The following is a 25952-nucleotide window of genomic DNA, read 5'->3' on the forward strand; positions in this document are numbered from 1 at the left end:
GGCCATAGCTCAGCCCCATACACTTCAAAGGGGCAGAGCTGTGTCCAGGACACATCACCTATAGTCGTGACGTCGCTGGCCTGCAGGAAACAGCGAGAAGACCACTGCACAACTGCGAGTGCCGCTGCCTTCTCAAACAGCTGATCAGCAGATATCCCGAGTGTCGGACCCCCACTGATCAGATACTCGTGACCTATCCAAAGGATATATTAGTAATACGGATGTAGAACCCCTTTAATGCTGATTTTTTTTTTTATAGTTGTCAGAACCATTTCTTTTTCATCCTTCACCCCCCCCCCCATCGAAAAAAAAAACTGAATAAAAATGTATCAAAAAGATGTGTGCCCTAAAATGTAACCAATGACGAGTCACCTTGCAAAACTAAGCCCTAATACAGCTGTCAAAATAAAAACATTACAGCTCTTGGAACAAGCAACACAAACTTTTTTTTTAAAGATTTTTAGAAGTGCAAAGCTAGAAAAACTATAAATTTGGTATCCCCATAATTTTAACGACCCATAGAATTACATTATTTAAAATACACAGTGAATGCTTAGTATGGGTTCCTGTGGCCGTATGATTACAAAGCATTTTCTAGGTTTTATCCAGCGTCACCGAGACGCAGATGTCGACGTAGACTATGCTCTGCAATCAATGTAACAACTTGAAGCATTGCATTTTGTTTTGTACCAAGGATCCGCGCCAGAGGCTTGACTTGGAGTCTGTCTGAAGCTTCTGAAGTCATAAGAACCAAGGCGGCTGCCCCATCGTTCAGCGTGCTGGCATTGGCTGCAGTTACTGTGCCTGGAAAGATGAAAAGAAGATAAAATTATAGAAATGTTCCTCAACCAGCAGCCAAGCAGAGCAGACATTCATACTAAGTACATTGTCAATGGAATCGCAGATCATCGCTTCTGATCAAAATAAGGGACAGTTCTATGGTTAGCTTCTATACCATAAGCTGTGGAAATACATGATAAAATCTTGCCCACACAGTGCAAGTCTGCAGGATTTATTGCCAGTACCTGAAGCACGTTTTGCAGAGAACACAAGGGTTAATTGGCACCTGACAGTCAGATTTTGCATGTAGCTGAGGGTAGAGGCTTTGGCCAACAAAAATCGTGCTTAGCATGCATAGTCAACTACTGCAGACAGACCAGCGGGGTAGGGCTCCTGTGTCAGCTAGTTGCCTTACAATCAGAGATGGATCTGTACCGAGTTTTTTTTTTTTTTTTTATAGTACGAGATGTGATTAAAAGAATAATCAATATAGAATTTACTGGGATTGGTCCTTTTACTGCTCATTTTCTCCGTGATCATGTTAGTTCACGATAGACAGATTAGAGGGGAAGACATGGACAGTCTATAGTCTATTCAGTTCTCTACATAATAAATGCATGAGCCCCTCTGCGTCACTCATATCCCAGCTCTCCTCACCATTGTCTTTTTGGAAAACGGTCTTGAGTTTTGGAAACTTTGTGAAATCTGCTCGCTTATATTCCTCATCCTCTTGTACAACAACATCTGGTTTCCCTGCAAGAAAAATCTGAGATTCAGCAAATAAGCTGATTCGCAACGTCATAGGACACGGATACAAGTAGTGGCTCATTTTGGCATGTCATTTCTTTTCAGTACATCAGATTTTACCATTTAAAATTACAGTGGTCCCTCAAGATACAATATTAATTGGTTCTAGGAACGACCATTGTAACTTGAGTAATTTGTTCCAAAGCTCCAAAATGTCACTCAAGATGAGAGAAAACATAATTTAGTCTTACCAGTAAATACCTTTCCAGGAGTCCGACATGACAGCACACATGGAGGATGTACTTTATACCTCTAAAGGGATAGGAAGCACAGGAGGTTAAAAGCCCCTCGCTCCCCTCCAATGCCAGTGTTCTAAACCATCACACCGGTCAAGTAACAGAAGGCATGTAAGAAACTGATACTCAATATATACATATCTACAATAATGGGGGGAGAATAAGGGTGTTGTCATGTCAGACTCCTGGAAAGATATTTACTGGTAAGACTAAATTATGTTTTCCAGGATGTCCTCCATGACAGCACACATGGAGCAATACCAGATAACTATTTTAGGGAGGGACTACTGCCTGTAAGACTATGTCCAAAGGCAAGGTCTGTATTAGAAGAGAGGTCTAATCTGTAACAAAAAACCAACTTATGGCCGACATTTGAACTTTTATTGTACTGGGTCGAAGACCCATATCAAAACCTTCTTGCAGAAACTCTAAAATGTCCTGTACGGAAGGAGAGTCCGAATCCTTCTGCAAGCACAGATACCAGGAACTCAATTTTTTCCATAGTAGATCTCACTTTTTCCGACAAGCCTCTGGATCTCAGCATCTGCTTTTCAGAATCAAGGCTGTCAGTTTTAATTTGTGCACTTGTGGATGGTATAGCGGCCCTTGAGACAATAGGTCTTTTTCTGGGTAAAGAAAAAAAAACGTAACCTCCAATGCCAAGTTTTCTAGAACTGGAAACCAGCTCTGTTTCGGCCAATGGGGAGCTACTAGGATCAGAGCAGTTTTTTTCTGATCGACCCAATCAGAGGAAACGGGGGAAAGGCATAAGCCAGATCCATGTGCCATTTTTGAGACAAGGCATCCACTGCTAGTAGGCTGTCCCACGGGTTTAGTGAGAAGAAACAGGGAAGATGGGAATTCATCCGTGTTGCAAAAAGATCCACTTGCGGCGTCCCCCATCTTCTGCAAAGTAGATGAAAAAGTTTCCTTCTTGAGACCCCACTCCCCTGGTTGTATGGAGTGTCTGCTTAAAGAGTCCGCGGTAACATTTTGTTCCCCTTTCAGGTGGACTGCTGATATTGACAGAACATTTTTCTCTGCCCAGCTGAAAACCTGTACTGATAGATGCTGAAGGGGCGGGAATTTTGATCCCCCTTGATGTTTCCGAAAGGACACTGTTACAATGTTGTCCGAGAGAACTCGAACATGATGACCTTGTAGTAGATCTTCTGATTTTAGAAAGGTCTCCAACACTGCTTTTAACTCCCGGAAATTTTATGATCCCAGTGGCCCTGGAAGTAAGAGTCTTGTACCTGGGCGCCCCAGGCTGACTTGCTGGCATCTGTTGTCACTATAATCTGAGGTTCTATAGTCCAAGGAATTCCCAAACTAAAGATTCTCTGGATCTTTCCACCATGAAATACTCCGGATTACAGAGGGCGGGGTTGTCTTCTGCAGTGGTCTTGAGTGGAACTGACTCCAGGGGAACATAGAAATGCAAGATGTCATTAATCCCAGGATTTTCATGGACGATCTTATGGACCAGACCTTCTTGTGGAATAAGGAGATTTCCTGGCACATTTTTTACTTGTTTTTCTATTGGAAGTAATTAACGTTGTTTCTCTGAATCCAAAAGTGTACTTAAGAAAATCTTCCTCGTTTCTGGAACTAGGTTTAATTTTTCTAGGTTAAGGATCCACCCTAAGCGAGAGAGGCTGGACAGGGTGTATTCCAGCTGTTTACTTAGCATTGTGGCCGATGGAGCAGTCAATAGGAAATCGTCCAGATAAGGTATTATTATACTTTCCTTCTCAACCAGGACATCACCTCTGCCACTATTTTTGAAATCCCGGAATTAGACTTACCGGTAATTCCGTTGTTTCCACGAAATCACCACGACAGCCCACAAGGAGATTGACCCCTGACCTCTGTAGGGGCAGGAACAGAGAGAGGGTTTAAATCACCCCCTCCCACCACAAACACCAGTGTGTCCAAAATTACAGAGACAAAAAGGTGGTGGATAGAAAAAGAACTCGAGAGGATATTAATTCATAACCTCAGAAACAAAGCAAAAAAAAAATAAAAACATAATAATATATAAAATAAATAAATTAGGGTAGGGAATATATGTGCCGTCGTGGTGATTTTGTGTTAACTGAATTACTGGCAAGTCGAATTCCGGCTTTCCATTTCATTACCACGACGGCCCACAAGGAGATATAAAAAAATAATAGAACTAAGGGGGGCGGGGGTCCGAGCTACTAGAGCGGTCGAGTCTATAGGTGTCTCATAAAAGGTATGTATGCTGGACCACGTAGCAACTTTGCAAATATCCTCCAAAGAAGCCCCGGCCCTCTCAGCCCGAGAGGAAGACATGGCTCTAGTCGAGTGGGCTTTTAAATTGGAGGGACAAGGAAGGCCCTGGATCACATAAAAAAGGGAGATGGTGTCCCTAATCCATCGAGCTAGGGAGGACTTGGAGGATTTTAAACCTTTACTCTCATCTGAGAAAAAGGACCAAAAAGGTTATCCGATCTGCGGAAATCTTTCGTAACCTCAAGATACCTTAAAACTGAACGCTTAACATCTAGGGAATGAAAAGGTGGATTCTCTACTGTTAGAGGGATTGTTACAGAAGGAAGGCAATATTATTTCCTGGTTACGATGGAAATCAGATAAGATTTTAGGGAGAAAACCTGGATCTAATCCAAGTATGAATCTATCATCAGTGATACGGAGATATGGCTCCCATCTCGCCCTCCTTGCAGACGTAATGGCTATAAAGGAAAGTAGTCTTTAGAGACAGATGCTTAATAGAACAATCGAGTAAAGGTTCAAAAGGGGTCGAGTGTCAGGCCTGCGAGTACCATGTTGAGGTCCAAAGTAGGGATACGAGATTTCAGAGAAGGACGGAGGCGTGAGGCTGCTCACATGAATCTTCTGATCCAGCGGTGGTTAGCTAGGTTTTGGTCAAAGCAGCAAGCCAGGGCTGAGATTTGTACTTTAAGGGTGGAAGGTCTGAGGCCAAGTTCAAGGCCTTGCTGGAGAAACTACAAGATTTTTTGAATGTTAGGAGGTTCAGAATTGGGGACTGGACCGCCTATCCAGGAACGGTATTACTCGGTCGGAGAGACCCTGAGATTTTAGCATCCGCACCTCAGGATCCAGGCTGTCAACTTTAGGAAGTTCGGGTTGTGGTGTAAGATTGCTCCTTGATGAAGGAGATCCCTCCTGGGCGGCAGAGGCCACGGGCTTTCTACAGAGAGGTTCTTCAGAGAAGGAAACCAACTTCTCTTCCGCCAGTAAGGAGCTATCAGTATCAGAGTTGTATATTCCTGGCAGAGTTTCTGGATTATTCTGGGAATCAGAAGCAATGGAGGAAATGCGTAGCAAAGGTTCCAGTTCCATTGTATGGTTAATGCATCCAGCGCACAAGGTCAGTCCCGTGGAATGTTGGCACCTTTGCATTTTCTCTTGAGGCGAACAGATCTATTTGAGGGACGCCCCATCTGTCTATCAGCATTTGAAAGACTGTCCGATTCAGAGACCATTCCGTGTGGTCCATTAGGTTGACTGAGGTAGTCCGCCTCTATGTTCAGAGCCCCCTTTAGGTGAATCGCAGAGATGGATTTTACATGGAGCTCTGCCCAGTTGAAAATCTTCTCCGATATGTACATCAGTTTCCCTGATCTTGTCCCACCTTGACGAGAAAGGTACGCTACTGTAGTCGTGTTGTTGGATAGGACTTTTATGTGAAGGCCTTTGAGGAGGTCTTCCGCTGCCCTCAATGACTCCCAAACCGCCTTCAGCTCTCTGAAGTTGGAGGATTGAGAATGAGTTTTTGGCGGCCAGGTACCCTGAAAGTAATGTTCCCCCACCTTCGCTCCCCATCCTTTTTCGCTTGCATCCGTTAGGATCTGAACGTAAGGAGCCTTCTCCCAGGCCACTCCCAAAGAGAGGTTGTTCGTGTTCGTCCACCGGTCTAGGGAAGTCTTCACTAGTAGAGGGATGGACACTCTGATTTAGGGAGTTCTGCTGCCTGTTCCATGTTCTGAGAATCCAGGCTTGGAGGATCCGGAAGTGCAACTGACTCCAAGGTACAGAGGGTATGCAAGATGAAAGACCACCTAAAAGGCTCATGGCTTCCCTTATGGTGCAGGACCTTCTGCTCTGAAAATGTTGAATCTTTAAAACGAAGGTTCCCGATTTTGTCCAATGGTAGGAACGTGCATTGAACTTGGGAATCTAGAATGACCCCCAGAAACTGAATCATACTGGATGGTTGGAGATTAGATTTCTGCTGGTTTATTAACCAACCTAGATTCTGTATGAATGATAGGAAGGTGTCTAGATCCGCTATGAGCCGACTTTCGCTGTTCCCAATTATGAGAAAATCGTTCAGGTATGGTGCGATCACCAAGCCTCTGTGCCTCAGGGAGGCCACCATCTCGACCACCAGCTTCGTGAAGACTCTAGGAGCAGATGATATTCCAAAGGGGAGAGCCGTAAATTGGAAGTGGAGGACTGAGCCTTTGCGATCCCGAATTGCAAATCTCAGAAATTTTTGGGAATCTGGGTGGATCGGGATGTGATAGTAGGCGTCCCTTAGGTTTACAGAGCACATCAGAGCGTTTCTTCCTATCAGTGGTATTAGAGACTCCATCCTGAATCTTTGATAAACTATAAATTTGTTTGTTTAGGGTCTTTAAATTTATAATAGTGTAAAATGAGCCTCCCTTCTTTTGGACCAGAAAAAGGTTTGAATAGAACCCCTGCCCTACCTGTGAAAATGGGACCTGGGTTACAACGCCCATCTCTAGAAGGCTTTGGACTCCCTGCCGGATTTTCTTGTTTACTGAGGATGAGGCGGGACTGGTGACAATGAAACGGTTTGGGGGAGATGAAGAAAACTCTATTTGGAGAGCGGATCTTATGATCTCCCGGGCCCAAGGATTCTGGGTAATGGAAACCCAAGAGGCTAGAAAATTCTTCAATCTCCCCCCCAACTCTGGCGTCATTGTCTGTCGCTAGATTTACTTTGAGAGGAGGGGAGGGGAGTGCCTCTTCCCTTGCCACCCTTGGGGTAGCTCCCGCGACCCGACTTCCCTTTCTCTCTGTAGGGCCTACCTTTACTAGCGGAGGCACGAAAGGGAAATTTCCTTTTATAGGGTCGTTCCTCAGGGAAACCTCTGTCTGCCGCCTTTTCTAAAATACGGTCTAACACCGGGCCAAAGACGTATTCCCCCGAGAAGGGGATGGAGAACAACTTCATCTTTGAGGATTAATCCCCGGACCAGCACTTCATCCACAAGGCCCGGATTGAATAGGTCGGCATCCTTAGCGGCGAATCTTACCGATTCCGCCAAGGCGTCTGCCATAAAAAGCAGTGGCCAACTTCAGCAGGGGAAGGGAGTTCAAGATTTCCTCCCTAGGGGTCTTGTTGCGGATAGGAGACTCTAGTTTGTTTAACCACAACCCCATGGCCCTCGCCACCGAGGTAGCAGCAATATTAGACTAAGTTGTACATTGCAGCCTCCCAGGATTTCTTCAATAAGCTGTCAGCCTTCCTGTCCATGGGGTCGCGTAACTGAGACGTCCTCAAATGGTAGAGCTGTCTTCTTATTTACTTTTGCGACCTGAACATCAATTTTAGGTGTTTCATTAAATTTTTTGCACTCATTAGGATCAAATAGAAGTCTATTCTGAAAGGACTTGGGTACCCCCAGACGTTTCTTGGGATTGGACCACTCGTCGAGGACCATCTCACGAATATTCTCATTTATGGGGAAAACTCGTTTTTGTTTTTTTTTAAAACACAAAGCCCCTTGAACATTTGGTCTTGTACTGAATGGGACTTCAGGGCTTCCTCTACCCCCATGGTGGCTCTGACAGCCTTTAATAAGTCTGGCATGCATTCGGAGGAAAAACAAACTCTTCTGTCAGATTCAGAGAATTCGATGTCAGAGGAGGCTTCCTCGTCATCCCAGGGTCTAGAGGACGAAGCGTCTTCGGCTATTCCGTCTGAGGAAGAGGGGGACGCTATTTTCTGTCTTTTAGCTGGGGGTGGATCCCTAGTTAAAGAGGTAAGCTGAGATAAGGAGGATCTGACTTAATCGTGAATCATGGACCTAAATTCCTCAATTAGGGAAGGTTGTTCTTCACGTATAACACTTGAAAAACAATCCTTACATAGTCTTTTATGGTAATCAGGAAGCCGCCTAAAGCACGATACACTTGGCGGGCTTCCTAACCTTCTTCTGCGCCTCCTTAGGGACCTAGGAGGGGAGAGCGACCTCAATCAGGCTGATATAACAAAAAACAAATTTGAATGTTATATTTGCCCCCAAAGCCAGAGGAGGAGAGGAACCCGAGTTCCCCGACCACAGGTGCAATCAAGCATTGGTGATATAGGCACACTCCCCCCACAGGAAAACGTTCGGCAGCCGGCGCAGAGGGGTCTCCTGGAGATCATCATCCTCAATCTCTCCTTCAGATCTATAATAAACAGATTCTTCCTCTGAATCTGTATCTATATCCATTCTAGGTCTTTTAGCCTGAGATAGTCAAACAGATTTTGGTATTAATTTAGCCACAGAGGAATAAACTTCATCTTTAATGATTCTTGTAATTTTAGATAAAAGATGGTTGTTACTCCTTAATGAGTTTATCAATACAAGAGCTGCAAAGTTGCTTAATGTATGAATCCGCCAGCTTCTTATTACACGTAGCACATCTTAACTCTTTTTTTGGTTCAGATGATGTTTTATAAATCTCTTTATCATCCTGAAATTACATAAGGAAATACTGCTTTCTGTGGACAGAAAAAGTTCAGACAGGGTCATATATAGAAATAACTTACATGCCCCTGGGCAGAGGGGTCTGAACTCGGCAAGGACCGACCAGACACAGGACCTTCCATGGAGAGAGATGCACAACACTGATCTCTTACCCGATTTTATAGTCCTGCCTCCTGCCGCCGTTAAATCTGCGCCTTCCTAGCGTGCCCCCGGCAATCCCGAAATGGATCCGTCCTCAGAATGGGATCCATTGCTTGCTTACTCAGGCCTGTCCGTCCTCTCGCGAATCTCACGAGAATACTTCACAGGCATGCTCCTACGCTGGAATGCCAGCCAGGGCCCGCCTCAAACAAGGCAACGCACATACACGTGGAGCCACGTAAAGCTGAGATCCTCCAACGTAGAAGGAGGCGGACATGGTAACCAGACCCGGCGGCCTTCATGGGTACTGGTAAGGGCAGGGGACCCCACCTTGAGGGGTGCTAGCCGGCCCAAGGATAGAAAGGAAGGAGAGGAAGAACCCCCTAATCAAATCTCGGCCTTTGAAATAGATATAAAGTTTCGCATATAACAGAAAACCTCTGTTACTCCCAACCTAAGGGGACAGGAAGAATACTGGCATTGGAAGGGAGGGGCTTTTAATCTGTGTGCTTCCAGTCCCTTTAGATGTATAAAGGACATTCTCCACGTGTGCTGTCATGGAGGACGTCCTGGAAAATTAAGATTAAAAGAAAAAAAAAAAAAAAAAAAAAAATATATGATAAAACAAGTCCTTACTTATAGGTAAAATTCGAAAAATTAGAATATAGTGCAAAAGTCCATTTATTTTAGTAATGCAAATTAAGAGGAATTGCATTAATGGAGCTTAAAATTAGAATATTGTGAAAAGGTTCAATATTCTAGGCTCAAAGTGTCACACTGTAGTCAGCTAATTAATCCATACGCCCTAAGCAAAGGGTACCTCAAAATTGAGACTTTGCTGTTTCATAAACTGTAAGCCATAATCATCCAAATTACAACAAATAAAGGCTTGAAATATCTCGCTTTGCAAGTAATGAGTCCATCTTATATTTCAGTTTCACCTTTTAAGTTGCATTACTGAAATAAATGAACTTTGCACGATATACCAATTTGAGTTTCACCTGTATAACAGTCAGGAATAGCTGCTAACTAACAACTAAAACAACAATTTTACCAGAAGTGGCCTTGATTGGTTAGATTTAAGTCTGAGACATTGTATGTTGAGTCTAGTTTCAACTTACGATGGCCCAGCATAGACCATTGTATTTTGAAATAATTGTATCCTGAGGCCATTGTATCTTGAGGGATCACTCTATATTAAATAGGGTTGTCCAAGTTATTGCTGAAGGAAAAAAAAAAAAAAAACAACAACTTTACTGCGCAATGAGAATTGGGTTTCCCTGTGGTTAATTTTTTTTCCCATTGCACCCAGTTCTGCCTCACTAAAAGATATTTGTCATGCAGGTACCTTTCTGTGCAATAGTAACAGGTGCAATCTCTTTTGCCATTAACCCGGCGTCCCAGGCGGCTTTACTTCTGGTGTAAGAGCTGATTGCAAAATTATCTTGTTCTTCCCGCCCAATGCTGAACTTCTTTGCCGTGTTTTCTGCACAGTTTCCCTGCAATACAATTGGATACGTGACTATAAAAACATATGTCGTGCAGCGTTCACATAAACCTCAAGTGTCAGGTTTAACATGATTAAAAGGGGTTATCCAGTAATGTATAATGATGATCTATTCTTAGGATAGACCATCATCACATCGGCAGGGGGCCAGGACTCTGTCCCCCACCGCACTCTCCGGAGCTCTGGCGAATGCAGCCGGCTTACGACAGGTCTCCAAGCACAGCGCTGTCCACTGTATAGGAGCGGTGCTCGATACTGCAGGTCAGCCCCATTTACTTCAATAGGGCTGAGCCGCAACTAGGCCATGTGACCGATGTACAGTGATGTCACTGGCCTAGGAGGAAGCTGCGATGCTCAAGGCCTCTTCTAACAGCTGATTGGACGGGAAGTCCCAGGTGTTGGACCCCCACCGATCGGATATTGAGGACCCATCCTGAGGATAGGTCATCAATGTTAAAATTAACAGAAAACCCCTTTAAGCAGTATAAAAATGTTCCCAAATCTCCATTCTTAAAGAAAATCAATAATTTTAACACAAATCAATTCAACATACAACTTGATATTTCTAGGATAGGACATCAATATCTGATCGATGGAGGTACAACACGCTGGAGGTAACTGGGAGTTGTTCGCTGTGTGTCAGACCTTATGCCCCTGTAATTGCCCATATGGCAAAAGTAGGTTAGCATTAGGTCCCGTGCCACTTTGAGATACCTTGACGGGGTGCGCGGGCTCCAGTATGTTCTTGATATAACAATATATTGGCTAAAGTCTCATTTTAATAACAGTGTGAGGGTTTAGCCATATATTGTCAGTAACACTTACCAGTGTAGTGTACAATTTTTTGTAAATTTCAGTTTTATATAGCCAATTAAATCCACACATTTGGCTATCCTGTGTAGGATCTTTGTGGTATATGTGGTCCGCTATGGGCATCCTCCATTGTATGCATTTTTGCTGGGGATTGCTGTTAGCAACGGACATGTGCAGGATTTGCTCCCCCAGTTAGAAATGTATAACAGCATATGGAGTTTTCAGCATTTTCTGCCTTCTAAGACCACTTTATTCTGTTTGTACATGCACACCTGGAGGTGTGTTGCAACTCCAGGTTTAAATGTGCCTCGATTTTGATCTATGGGTAACATTCAGGTGCACCTGTGCGGACTGCGTCACATGAGTCAGTGATAGGTGAGACTCAGCCTCCTCCCATTGTATGTGCGATTTAAACCACGCTGGAGGTAACTGGGAGTTGTTCACTGTGTTTTAGATCTTATGCCCCTGTAATAGCCCATACGGCCCCTGTAATTGCCCATATGGCACAGGTAGGTTAGCGTTAGGTCCCGTGCCACGTTGAGATACCTTGACGGGGTGCGCAGGCTGCGGTATGTTCTTGATAAGAATATATTAGAAAGTCTCATTTTAATATCAGTGTGAGGGTTTAGCCATATATTGGCAATTACATTTACCAGTGTAGTGCACCATTTTTTGTAAGGGTCCAACACCTAGCATTGGTTGAAGGCACGATTCTGTAACTACACAGCTCTGTCCATTATGTAATGGATGGAGCCGGTAGCTGTAGCACCCCTACAGAACGGATGGAGTTGTAGTGCCGACATTACGGCAGGAAAGCAGATTGGTAGGGGTACTGGGTGTCGGATCCCTTCTGATTAAATACCGATGACCTATCCTGAGAATAGGCCATGAATAGTATAAATCTATGACACCTCCCTTTAATTCCACACAATCTTACTAGGAATATCTAGCTTTGTAGTAATTTGACAGGGAAAGCACATGCACAATGGCCCAGATTTACTAAGATGTCTGCTTTGAGCTTTGCTGAAAGGGGTGCCCCCAAGATGCACTATTTTGCACCAAAATTATACCACAATTCTAGTGTAAAAAAATTAAAAAATAAATAAAATCAAAGAAAGCCAACCAGAGGCAGAGAAAAGCAGCTATCCCTGCACCACATTTATCATCCAGCCTGATCCCCTGTGCACGCCTAGACAGCTGGTCTAAGCTTACACTATCTACAGGATTAGTCAATCTGCAATGTAGAGTAGAACATACCATGTGGATTTTGTTGTAGACATCAGTAAGTCCATCTTTCACAATCAGATCCTCCAGTTTTACTCCACCATACGGCGTGGCTCCTCTGCTCATGCAATAGGGTACATTAGACATGCTCTCCATCCCGCCAGCCACCATCACATTCTGCAGGATAACAACATTGTTCTAACTTTTAATTGGGGCAATTTACAGCTTCATGGCCGGACAACACCTTTATGTAAAACCAAGTGATTTTCATCTCTGTAAGGCCTCATGCACACAAACGTTCCGTTTTTGCGGCTCAGATGCGGACCCGAGAAACGGTCGTTTGCTTGAGGCCTAACTGAAATAGGGAGCTCCATCCTTCAGTATTAGAGGTACACTTTAGTCTGGCCTAAGTACTGAAATTGTAATAATCAGATCACATTGTGCCAATGTCACTGCCATCTATATCTGCATGGGGCACCAGACGCTTGCTTGACACTATGGGGGAAAAACTGGGAAGGAGCAGAGTATTCTCTGCCTGATCCTACAGCTTCCCCAGAGATAAATGGCATCAGAGCCGTCTGGCAGATTCTCTTCAAGGTAATCTTATGTCCACACAGTCTCACCTGGTGTCCGCACATCAGGCTCTGGGCTGCTAACATGATGGACTTCATGCCAGAGGCACAGACCTTGTTGATTGTGGTGGTGGGTGTAGAGATAGGCAGACCTGTGGTCAACCAAAGAAGCAAAAATGACATTATCAAACATTGTTAATGGGCTCTTAGTTTTTTTTTTAAAGTAAAGCATGCCCAGAAAAGTACCTGCACCAAGTGTGGCCTGTCGTGTCGGTGCTTGTCCCTGCCCTGCCTGCAGGACATTGCCCATGTACACCTCATTGATCTCCTCTACAGGAATACCTAAAAAAGAAAAAGAAAGTGAACTGTGGCTCTTCTACCTCCATACAGAGGGTACTGGATTACAAAGAGAAGGCACTGCACATACCGGCTCGTTCAACTGCAGCTTTAATGGCGACGGAGCCAAGCTTAGTGGCAGGAAGAGAGGACAGGGACCCCTGGAATGATCCAATGGGGGTTCTTACTGCACTTGCAATCACCACCTCCTAAGAAAAAAATAAAAATAATAATTCAACAGATGTCAATGACAAGGTCTCATTGGACTGGAAAAGTATCAGAACGCCGTGAATGGTGTGCAGGATGTGCGTGCAGCTATTGCGGTAAGCACATGGATGTCATCCATGTGGCTGTATATCAGTCGGAAAAAAAATTACATTGAAAAAGGTCTGTTTTTCAGACAGGAATAGGCCTTTTTACAACAGGGCGGGACAGGAAAGTGCGGGACACACACAGCTGATATCCATGTTTTGCGGATCTGCAAGTTACAGACTGCAAAACAGACAGTTGTGTATGAGGCTTTATAGTAACATACTAAAAACCTTCAACCAATCATCTTCATATACAACCTAAGAAACCATCAGAATGACCATATATTACAGTATAGGTGCCTTGGCCAATATAAATATAAAAAACACGTACCTTTAAGGAGCTCTGAGATGCATAAGACCGCTGGGCGTATTTCAGCGCCTGCAAAAGGAACAAATGACAGATCATTACTTATAAATGCAACAAAGGAAATAAAAAAAATAAAACACACACACACACACACACACACACACACACACCCCAAATGTGTCAGTTAAAACCTAGAAAAAAAAAAAAAAAAGCAAGAGGGCTTCTCCCATTTTATAAAATTAACGGCATATCGGTAGAAAACGGTATCACTGGGCTGCAATGCCGATTTAGCGAAGCATTTACCGCAACATTGAAGATAATGCAGCGCTACCCTCCATTCTCAAGGCTGACAGGGGTTCTAGAGGTCAGATTCTAACCAAAGTGATGGCATATCCTACATAGAAGTCATGACTTTAAGGTGGGAATACTTCTTTAATTAACCCCTCCACTCGCAGCAGTACCAGTGATGCAGGAAGGGGTATTCCAGTTAGTGGATAAACTATTATGTAATATAATTTAACCCCGTACTCGTGACTGGTGGGGGTCCCGACACTAGTGTGAAACTAGCATTAGTAGGCGTTCCTAATGAGAGATGGGCCTCTATTAACCACTAATGCCCTGAAAGGGTGTCAGAAGTAGGGTTTCCAAAACCAGGCAGCACCTGCAAGCAACAATAGACAGAATTTGCAATAAGGTAGATCTACACGTGGCGGACATACTGAGGGTTTGTAAAGTCATTCACCCTCAAATTGACCTGCGGTGCAGATTTTCAGTTTACAGCACGTCTGCTGCAAATTTAACCCATTACAATGCATAGAGTAAAACCTGCTGCAAACCAGCAGAGGAATGTCAGCCATGTGTGGCTGCGTCCAGTCCGATTACACATGCATATTAGGCAGCAAAAGCTGAAAAATCCCAGAAGGCAAAAATTTGGCACAGTTTTCTAACCACAGACAGAACCGTTTCCAAGTCACACATATGCAAAAACTAGTAGACTGTGCTGCGGGTCATCCGACTGATCTTACATAACCTCGTACTCCACAATTAGAACGTACCGACATTGAGACAAACTCTTTCGTCATTCAAGGTCCTTTTACACGTACTGATAAAACAGACCAGTTATCGGGGGATGAGCTAGAAATGCTAGATAATTGGTGCGTGTAAAAGGTATTGGGCGATCCTATCCTTCTGCAGGCACCAAAATCCTTGTTTCTGGGCAGCAGGTCGTGCGGTGTAAGCAGTGATCTGCAGCCCTCATCACCAATAATGATCAGGCAATTATTGGGAACGTTTATGCTGCAGTCACATCTGCGCTACCTGATCCGATAGTCTGTTCAGACAGAGGAAAAAAGTACAGGATTTCACGTTATCTGACAGTATAGATGTGAACATACCCTTAGTTTGCTTTAGCTGCTCATATCTCTTGATTGGTAGAAGCTAGAGACATGGGCCCATCATTAGCACAACATCAGGAGGAGACACTGTTAAAAATGGAGTCAGGAATAAACGTGGTAAAAACTGCTTTCACTTTCAGCTGCATTCACTGCACCCGATTTCTAACAGCGACATCTTCCCATGTAGGGAAGATAATGCTGCGATTCTGGTATTGTTTGAAAGCTTGGAATGTCATGTCTCTAGCTGCTTTCAATCCAGAGATATGAGCAGCTAAACCTGGAGGAAGAAGGGGAGGGGGGGGGGGGGGGGGGGGGGGGGGAGTTGAAAAGCTGACAGTGGATATAAAAAGTCAACACACCCCTGTTAAAATGTCAGGTTTCTGTGCTGTAAAAAAAAAAATATATATATATATATATATATATATATATAAAAAATAATGAGAGAAAGATAAAATCGTTTCAGAACTTTTTCCACCTTTAATGTGGGGGGAAAAAATAAAAAATAATGTGGTTGCATAAGTGTACACACCCTCTTATAACTGGGGATGTAGCTGTGTTCAGAATTAAGCAATCACATTCAATATCCTGTTAAATAGGAGTCAGCATACACCTGCCATCATTTAAAGTGCCTCTGATTAACCCCAAATAAAGTTCAGCTGCTCTAGTTGGTCTTTCCTAAAATTTTCTTAGTCACATCCCACAGCAAAAGCCATGGTCCACAGAGGGCTTCCAAAGCATCAGAGGGATCTCATTGTTAAAAGGTATCAGTCAGGAGAAGGGTAGAAAAGAATTTCCAAGGCATTAGATATACCATGGAACAGAGTGAAGACAGTCATCATCAAGTGGAGAAAATATGGCACAACAGTGACATTACCAAGAACTGGACGTCCCTCCAAAATTGATGAAAAGATGAGAAGAAAACTGGTCTGGGAGGCTACCAAGAGGCCTACAGCAACATTAAAGGAGCTGCAGGAATATCTGGCAAGTACTGGCTGTGTGGTACATGTGACAACAATCTCCCATATTCTTCATACGTCTGGGCTATGGGGTAGAGTGGCAAGACGAAAGCCTTTTCTTACGAAGAAAAACATCCAAGCCAGGCTACATTTTGCAAAAACACATCTAAAGTCTCCCAAAAGCATGTGGAAGAAAAGGTGTTATGGTCTGATGAAACCAAGGTTGAACTTTTTGGCCATAATTCCAAAAAGATATGTTTGGCGCAAAAACAATACTGCACATCACCAAAAGAACACCATACCCACAGTGAAGCATGGTAGTGGCAGCATCATGCCAAGGGGCTGTTTTTCTTCAGCTGGAACTGGGGCCTTAGTTAACTCCTTAAGGACGCAGCCTTATTTCAGCTTAAGGACCAGGCCATTTTTTGCAAAGCTGACCAGTGTCACTTTAAGTGGTGATAACTTTAAAACGCTTTGACTTATCCAGGCTATTCTGAGATTTTTTTTTTTTTTTTTTTATCACATATTGTACTTCATGACACTGGTAAAATGCAGTAAAAAAATAAAAATGATTTAATTTTTTAAACAAAAATATAGTCTGAGACCCATAGTTTTTGGGCGATTATCTTGGGTAGGGTATGATTTTTGCGGGATGAGATGACGGTTTGATTGGCACTATTTTGGGGTGCATATGACTTTTTGATCGCTTGCCGTTATACTTTTTGTGATGTAAGGTGACAAAAAAAATATTTAGCAGTTTTTTAATTTTTTATGGTGTTCATCTGAGGGGTTAGGTCATGTGATATGTTTATAGAGCCGATCGATACGCACGCGGCGATCCCCCCCTTCCTATTTTTTTTTTACTTTATTTGGGGAAAATGACGTTTTTGTTTATTTTTACTTGAAACTTTGAATTTTTTGGGGGGGGGGGGGGGTGGGACTTTAATTTTTCACTTTATTTTTTGTCCCACTTTGGGACTTCAACTTTTGGGGGTCTGATCCTTTACAATGCATTCCAATACTTCTGTATTGGAATGCATTGGCTGTATAAGTAATACTGTGTGTATCACTCATACAGCTTCCGGCCTGTGAGATCCAGGGGGCTGGATCTCACAGGCACGTCACAGGAAGACAGCGGCGATGCCTCAGGAAGGCATCGCGCTGCCTTCCATACCATCGGGTCCCCCCTACAGCCCCATGGGGACCCGATGGCACCGCCGCCCACAGGTCTGAATTGACCTGCGGTTGGGGGGGGTTGTGTCACGGGAATCTCCCGCGCATTTAGCCGAGGTGCCTGCTCAATGATTTGAGCAGGCACCTTATTCCGATCATCGCCCGCCGGTGATCGGAAATACACAGGGCGTACACCCTGTGTCCGGAAGAGGTTAAGCTAGAGGGAATTATGAACAGTTCTAAATACCAGTCAATATTGGCACAAAACCTTCAGGAACTTAATCTTTCAGCATGACAACGACGTGAACGACCCAAAGTATACATCCAAAACAGAAGAATGACTTCTCCAGAAGAAGATTAAAGTTTTGGAATGGCCCAGCCAGAGCCCAGACCTGAATCCGATTGAAAATCTGTGGGGTGATCTGAAGAGGGCTGTGCACAGGAGATGCCCTCGCAATCTGACAGATTTGCCAAGTCAAAATGTGCCATGCTGATAGACTCATACCCAAAAAGACCGAGTGCTGTAATAAAATCAAAAGGTGCTTCAACAAAGTATTAGTTTAAGGGTGTGCACACTTATGCAACCATATTTTAATTTTTATATTTTTTCTTCCCTCTACCTAAAAGATTTCAGTTTGTTTTTCAATTGAGTGGTACAGTTTATAGGTCACATTAAAAAAGGTGGAAAAAGTTCTGAAATGATTTATCTTTGTCTCATTTTTTTTACATCACAGAAACCTGACATTTTAACAGGGGTGTGTGGACTTTTTATATCGTGTGTGTGTGTGTGTGTAATATAATATATATATTACACACACTCACCTAAAGAATTATTAGGAACACCATACTAATACGGTGTTGGACCCCCTTTTGCCTTCAGAACTGCCTTAATTCTACGTAGCATTGATTCCACAAGGTGCTGATAGCATTCTTTAGAAATGTTGGCCCATATTGATAGGATAGCATCTTGCAGTTGATGGAGATTTGAGGGATGCACATCCAGGGCACGAAGCTCCCGTTCCACCACATCCCAAAGATGCTCTATTGGGTTGAGATCTGGTGACTGTGGGGCCATTTTAGTACAGTGAACTCAATTTCATGTTCAAGAAACCAATTTGAAATGATTCGAGCTTTGTGACATGGTGCATTATCCTGCTGGAAGTAGCCATCAGAGGATGGATACATGTTCTCATTCTGTTTACATCAGAATGAGCATCATTAATGCTCTGGACGGTTCTGAGGATGGTGTCCTGTATGAAGACACCAGTGATACCACCGATAGTGAGCCACTGGGCTAGTATTCGGACAATAGTGAGGAGTTTTTGGGGTTTCCAGATGACTAGGTCATGTTGTAAATCTTTCCTCATCTGTTATCGTTAATTACAATAATAATGTTTCCTAATGCTGCTGTTGGTAATGTTTACACACATTATATGTTATTTTATTAAAATGTTTTAGCCCACCTTTAAGTTCAAATTATCCCCCCCCCCCCCATTTTCCTCCTCTGAAAACTAGGTGCGTCTAATAAAGCGAAAATATATAAATATATATATATAAAATCTGGCAGCACTCCCTTCAGCAGCATCACAGGGTGCAGGCGGTGGTCCCTCGATTCAGGACAGAAGATAAGAAAAAAGATCCGCAGCACTCCTTGAAAGATGTGTGAATAAAGAGCACATTTTATCTTTCAAGGAGTGCTGCGGATCTTTTTTCTTATCTTCTGTCCTGAATCGAGGGACAACCGCCTGCACCGTGTGATGCTGCTGAAGGGAGTGCTGCCAGAAACTGTCCACTTAGGAAGCAACACTGAGTGACAATAAATTTCACATGCTGTTGTGCAAATGGGATAGACAACAGGTGGAAATTATAGGCAATTAGCAAGACACCCCCAATAAAGGAGTGGTTCTGCAGGTGGTGACCACAGACCCCTTCTCAGTTCCTATGCTTCCTGGTAGGGATCGACCGATTATCGGTTTTACCGATAGACAGATATTCAGGATTTTGAACGTTATCGGTATTGGCATCTATTTTGCCGATATACCGATAACGTATTGGAAACACAGAACGCGCTGCTCTCAGCACTCTCTGTGTTCCCTCCGCAGCACAGGGGAGAAGGAAGCAGTGTCTCCCTCCCCCCTGTGCTGCTGCCGCCAATTAGAGGAGAGGACAAAAGAAGGGGCGGGGCTGTGGCCACCACTCCACCAATGAAGATAAGTCTTTCATTAATTCATATACAGGAGGCGGGAGCTGGCTGCAGAATCACATAGCCGGCTCCCAACCTCCGAGCGGTAGCTGCGATCTGCGCTAGTTAACCCCTTAGGTGCCGCGGATCGCAGCTACCGCTCATAGAGGTCGGGAGCCGGCTATGTGATTCTGCAGCCAGCTCCCGCCTCCTGTATATGAATTAATGAAAGACTTATCTTCATTGGTGACGCAGTGCGCCCCCCCAGTATTAATCATTGGTGGCAGTGGCCACAGAATCCCCTCTCCCCTGCTCCTCCGATCGGAGCCCCAGAAGTGTAAGCCTGGGGCTCTGATCGGTTACCATGGCAGCCAGGACGCTACTGAAGCCCTGGCTGCCATGATAAGCTCCATGCTGCTGTGTGCACAAAGCACAGGGCAGCAGGGACAGTGTGAGATCCTATTCACCCTGATAGATCTCTATCAGGGTGAATAGGACAAGGGTTCTAGCCCCTAAGGGGGCTAAAAGTTAGTAAAATAAAAATATTAAGTATAAATGAAAGAGAAAGATTTACAAAAAACACGTTAACAATAAACATTAATTTTCAGCAGATTTGTGTAGGATTTTTTTTTTTAATGAAAATTCCCAGAATATCGGTATAAATTATCGGTATGGGCCCTAAAAAAATCAATATCGGTCAATCCCTACTTCCTGGCTGATGTTTTGGTCACTTTCGAATGCTGCCGGTGCTTTCACTCTAGTGGTAGCATGCGACGGAGTCTACAACCCACACAAGTGGCTCAGGTAGTGCAGCTTATCCAGGATGGCACATCAATGCGAGCTGTGGCAAGAAGGTTTGCTGTGTCTGTCAGCGTAGTGTCCAGAGCATAGAGGCGCTACCAGGAGACAGGCCAGTACATCAGGAGACGTGGAGGAGGCCAACAACCCAGCATCAGGACCGCTACCTCCGCCTTTGTGCAAGCAGGAACACTGCCAGAGCCCTGCAAAATGACCTCCAGCAGGCCACAAATGTGCATGACTCCATGAGGGTGATATGAGGGCCAGACGTCCACAGGTGGGGGTTGTGCTTACAGCCCAACACCGCGCAGGACGTTTGGCATTTGCCAGAGAACACCAAGACTGGCGCCCTGTGCTCTTCACAGATGAAAGCAGGTTCACACTGAGCACATGTGACAGAGTCTTGAGACACCGTGGAGAACGTTCTGCTGCCTGCAACATCCTCCAGCATGACCGGTTTGGCATTTCTTTGGAGGGCCGCACAGCCCTCCATGTGCTCGCCAGAGGTAGCCTGACTGCCATTAGGTACCGAGATGAGATCCTCAGACCCCTTGTGAGACCATATGCTGGTGCAGTTGGCCCTGGGTTCCTCCTAATGCAAGACAATGCTAGACCTCATGTGGCTGGAGTGTGTCAGCAGCTCCTGCAAGACGAAGGCATTGATGCTATGGAATGGCCCGCCCGTTCCCCAGACCTGAATCAAATTGAGTACATCTGGGACATCATGTCTCGCTCTATCCACCAACGTCACGTTGCACCACAGACTGTCCAGTAGTTGGCAGATGCTTTAGTCCAGGTCTGGGAGGAGATCCCTCAGGAGACCGTCCGCCACCTCATCAGGAGCATGCACAGGCGTTGTAGGGAGGTCATACAGGCACGTGGAGGCCACACACACACTACTGAGCCTCATTTTGACTTGTTTTAAGGACATTACATCAAAGTTGGATCAGCCTGTAGTGTGTTTTTCCACTTTAATTTTGAGTGCGACTCCAAATCCAGACCTCCATGGGTTGAAAAATTTGATTTCCATTTTTTTTATTTTTGTGTGATTTTGTTGTCAGCACATTCAACTATGTAAAGAACAAAGTATTTCAGAAGAATATTTAATTAATTCAGATCTAGGATGTGTTATTTTTGTGAGCAGTGAGATATATATATAATCTCTATCTATATCCGTAATACTTTCTCTCCTGATATGATGCACATCTGATTTTGTCTTTAAAAAACGCTTTAAAAGCCTGAACATGCGGCAGCAGCCTAAAGGCTCATGCACATGACCGTATGTATTTTGCGATACACAAAAAACGGATCTGCAAAGAAAAAAAAAAAAAAAAAAAAACACACCACACAACAGATGACGTCCATGTGCATTTCGTATTTTGCAGAACAGAACAGCTGGCACTTAGGCCTCTTGCACACGATAGTTGTGCATCTGTTCCATGCATTGGAGACCGCAACAATGCTCGAACAACATCCGTGCGGCATCCGGGACGGATCGAGATCCATTCAACTTGAGTTCTATTTTTTTTGCGGTGCGGAGGCACGGACAGAAATACCAAGGAAGCACTCCGTAGTGCTTCCGATCCGCATCTCCATGATTGCGGACCCATTCAAGTGAATGGGTCTGCATCCGTGATGCGGAGTGCACACAGGCCGTTGCCCGTGTATTACGGACCCGCAATACGGCCACACAACGTTTGTGTGCAAGAGGCCTTAAGAGAACAGTCCTATCCTTGTCTGTAATGCATGTTCTATTATTTTGTGGAACGGAAATACAGAAACGGAATGCACACAGTAACGTGAGTGTTTTTTTTTTTTTTGCTGACCCATTGAAATGAATTGTTCCGCATACGGTCCGCAAAAAAAAAAAAAAAAAAAAAAAAGAAGAGGCTGTGTGATCCGGTCAGAACAGGACCTCACACTGACACGCTCATCTGTTTCTGGCCTTATAAGTGGCACATGTAAGCTGGCGGGCCGGTGCCAAATTTCTCAAGCCACTGGAAGGAAAGGTATTGATTACCAAATCATTTATATAGCCAATAGCCTAATAAAAATTAACCCCTGGATACCTGGAAAGTCACCATAATGTTCTGTATTCTGTAGGTGATTGGTGGCTTACACAGTAGAAGACAAAAGGTCCTCAGTGAGTGATCTTTGTATGGAGAAGTATTGCGCACGGTCGCCGCATTTATGACTACCGCTATCAGCCCAATAATTAGACTTTGTATTCAGCTGACTTGCGTGGCCGGATTTATGGCCCAGAATATATTAACTATGAAGAGCGAGTCCTAAGGGTCCATTCACACGTCCGCATCCGTTCTGCAATTTTTCGGAACAGGTGCGGACCCATTCATTTTCAATGGGGCCGGAATGTGCTGTCTGGATACGCAAAAAAATTAACAATGTCCTATTCTTGTCCGCAAAATGCACATTGCCGATGTCCGTGTTTTTCAGGTACTCAAAACACATACGATGTGTGAATGGACCCTAAGGGTCCATTCACACATCCGTATGTGTATTGCAGATCCGCAAATTGCCCCCATAGAAATTCTTATTCTTGCCCGCAACTGCGGACAAGAATAGGACATGCTCTGTTTTTTTCCGGAGCTGCAGACTGGAACAACGGGGCCGCACTCCGAAAATGCGGATGCAGAGTGCACACAGTGTGCTCTCCTCATCCATTCAGTCCCGATAGAGAATAAATGGGTCCGCACCCCTTCCGCACAATTGCGGAACGGGTGCGGACAACACTTGCGGACGTGTGAATGGACCGCTAAGAGGAGAGAGATTTTGTGTGGCTTCCCTGCTGCCCTACTTCCCCCTCAATGTCTTCATGCCCCACCGCAGTCATCATCTTATAGAGGATTAGAAATACATGGCGGCACCTCTCCACGGCTTGTGTCTGGTATTGTGTCTCGGCAGCCGAGCTCCAGGGACGTGATTGGGGCTGAGCTGCAATACCACCCACAGTCTAGAAGACAACTGTGGTGCTGTTTTTGGAAGAAAGCAGCCTTGTATTGGTAATTCTGTACAACCCCTTTAAAGATGTATTCCTGTCTGTCGTGGAGGCAGAATAATCCATACGGTCGGCATAATGAAAAGTTTACTAGATTTCAGTCTGCAAAACGTGCGTATAAACTTCACTGCTGTGTGCATGCACCCTAAAGCCTCATGCACACGTCCGTGGAACACTGACCGTGAGATACCAGCCTGGATTCCTGCTGAGTGCAGAAGCGCATGGCGTCATTGGTTGCTATGACGCCGTGCGCTTCAGGCCGCCGCTGCTGTACAGTATTACACTCGTATAGATAATACAAGTGTATTACTGTACAGCAGTGGGCGCACGGCGTCATAGCAACCAATGACGCCATGCGCTTCTGCACTCAGCAGGAATCCAGGCTGGTATCGCACGGTCAGTGTTCCACGGACGTGTGCATGAGGCTTTAGGGTGCATGCACACAGCAGTGAAGTTTATACGCACGTTTTGCAGACCGTAAAATACATACGGTCGTGTGCATGAGCCCAAGATTTTGATGCGGATTTGCCTTCGATCTGCATTGCAAAGTGCGAAATCTGCGCAAACAATTCACATGCAGCAGATTTCAAAATCCGCACAGCAGGTCAACTTATGCACGGAAAACTTCCATTTTGAAAATCTCATCTACGTGGCTGGTACTGGATTACGATGCGAATCCTCTGCGTGTTATACACATGGAGCGCACGTGGCCTTAGGAGAAAAGACATTAGCAGATCTGCAGACAAGAGCCTCCCGAAGAGAAGACTCCTGGGACACTTCTTTTTTGGGGATATTTTCAGTCCACTGACCAGTCATTAGTACTCGAGTAGCAGTCCATGCGCCGGTCTCCTAGGTGTGAGCGGGCACTCTGCCAGTCACTAGGGTTAGATTACAGCACTGGTAAAATAGGCAACTGGCCGGGGGCGCCAACAACCCACTGCCAACTCTACACGGTTCGACCCAAGGAGTCTTCACCTGCGACAGATTCGAGGTGAACATTTCTTCGCTTGCGGCAAAGCAACCTCAGTTAAACGAAAAAGGTTTTTAAAGGGGTATTCCGGTTGTTAGACGTTATCCCCTATCCACAGAATCAGGAAAAACTATCAGACCCTACCGCAGGGACCCCCATCCATCACGAGAACAGAGAATCCTCATCCCTAAAAGCCCCCAAATAGAAAAGCATTTCACCTCTATGGGAGCTCCGGAGACAGCTCAGTATTTCGGGAGCTCCCATAGAGATGAATGGACTGGCAGAGAGCATGCTGAACCTTCCACACTGTTCATTTTGGGGGGCTGCGAGGAGTACGAGATCCACTTTCTCATGATCAGTGGGGGTCCCCAGCCAGCAATTGGAGCCCCATCGATCTAATATTTATCCTCTATCCTGTGGGCAGGGATAACTTCTAACAAACGGGATACTCCTTTAAGTAAAAAGGAATTTCTGCAGCAAATCTACCAGGTGTGAATTCACCCTAAACACCTTGTGGTTGTGGGCGGCCATTACACATCGCAGTATGGAAAGAAGTCGCTTCCCCTCCCAGGGGGGACACTTAGCCTTTCTGCTGCCTGAGGCGAAAACTAAAACAGCGCCCCTCAATACCAATTTCTTAATCTAACCCCTTTGCCACAATGAATGCACTCATTGCCCATGGCCCTTCCACTGCCCTCCTACCTGGTGCTGCCTGAGGCAATCGCCTCACCTGACCTCGTTGGTGGTGCACCCCTGGCCCTTCCAAAAACTGGGAGAGGAACATGTCCTCAGAGTCGACCTCCAACCTGCATGAAGTATCATAAAAGTCCTGCAGTCCGAGCCAGTGCAATTACCCGGCCACCAGATTGGAGCCTCACATTGCAGGATGGCCCTGTAGCATGCCCACAGAGTGATTTTAAACGCAATGACTTTGCAGATGTGGGCCTGGCAGAATGACATGGGTAAAGCCACCTATAGCTAACACAATGCGCCCTGACAGGAGGAATAATGGAGTACTGGAGGCCAGCAGTACACCCACCACAGCACTGCCCTCCTAGGCTTCACCGCTGACAGCTGCCTATGCACACTTGGCGCCTTCACGTTAAACAGCTGCTCCCCGGACGCCATTTTCCATAAGAAGCGCAGCCTGGAGACGTTTGCAGGCCGTGCACAGAGCAGGGAGCCGCGGCGGAGACACTCACCCCGGAGGACAGGCGGGCAGCAGGACGCGGGATGCAGAAGGCCATGACTGCACTGACTGCTGCCAATGGCACTCCGCGAGTCACCTCTACTGAAGGCAGAGGACAACGCCTACCACTCTGACCAATCGCCGACCGCGGTCAGCCCTGCCCTCGAATCTTATTGGAGCAACAATATATTGAGGCGTGGCTAAAAGTTAACAAGCGAGGGATTGGCGGAAAAGCTTGAGCGTTGCCATGGAGATGTTATTGTTGGGCGGGAATATTTTGTCCTTCAAAACCTTGAGCTTTACATGACGGTGAGAAGAATGAACGGCTGCCGATCGCAGGATGACGGGGTCATCGGGCATAGTGTGAACAGAGGGCAAAATTTATTTTGGGGGCCCACTGTATGGAAACATTTAAATATTACCTGAGAGTAAATGTATCACCCGCAGGTGATAGGAGACACAAGCGCTGGTACACAGTAACAATCGGCTAGTCCTTAAGC

The 25952-nt window shown here is 45.1% G+C and overlaps 1 protein-coding gene across 2 annotated transcripts in view; it reads right to left on the reverse strand.

The window, feature by feature from the left end:
• The window catches only part of ACAT1 (acetyl-CoA acetyltransferase 1), a 31718-nt gene extending 6128 nt beyond the window's left edge, over window positions 1–25590 (reverse strand). Inside the window, exons 1-9 of one of the 2 annotated variants that reach the window (XM_040426261.1) lie at window positions 25448–25590; window positions 13799–13846; window positions 13248–13365; window positions 13067–13162; window positions 12872–12972; window positions 12282–12425; window positions 10053–10203; window positions 1438–1533; window positions 691–804 (exon numbers count right to left, since the gene is read on the reverse strand). In XM_040426261.1, the coding sequence (XP_040282195.1) occupies window positions 691–804; window positions 1438–1533; window positions 10053–10203; window positions 12282–12425; window positions 12872–12972; window positions 13067–13162; window positions 13248–13365; window positions 13799–13846; window positions 25448–25510 (931 nt within the window). In that variant the 5' untranslated portion in view covers window positions 25511–25590. The remainder of the gene's footprint in view (window positions 1–690; window positions 805–1437; window positions 1534–10052; window positions 10204–12281; window positions 12426–12871; window positions 12973–13066; window positions 13163–13247; window positions 13366–13798; window positions 13847–25447) is intronic. The other variant, XM_040426262.1, reaches the window with a different exon arrangement.
• Window positions 25591–25952: the final 362 nt, after the last annotated feature.

Source organism: Bufo bufo, chromosome 3 (genome assembly GCF_905171765.1).
Source record: "Bufo bufo chromosome 3, aBufBuf1.1, whole genome shotgun sequence".
Classification (NCBI taxonomy): Eukaryota; Metazoa; Chordata; class Amphibia; order Anura; family Bufonidae; genus Bufo; species Bufo bufo.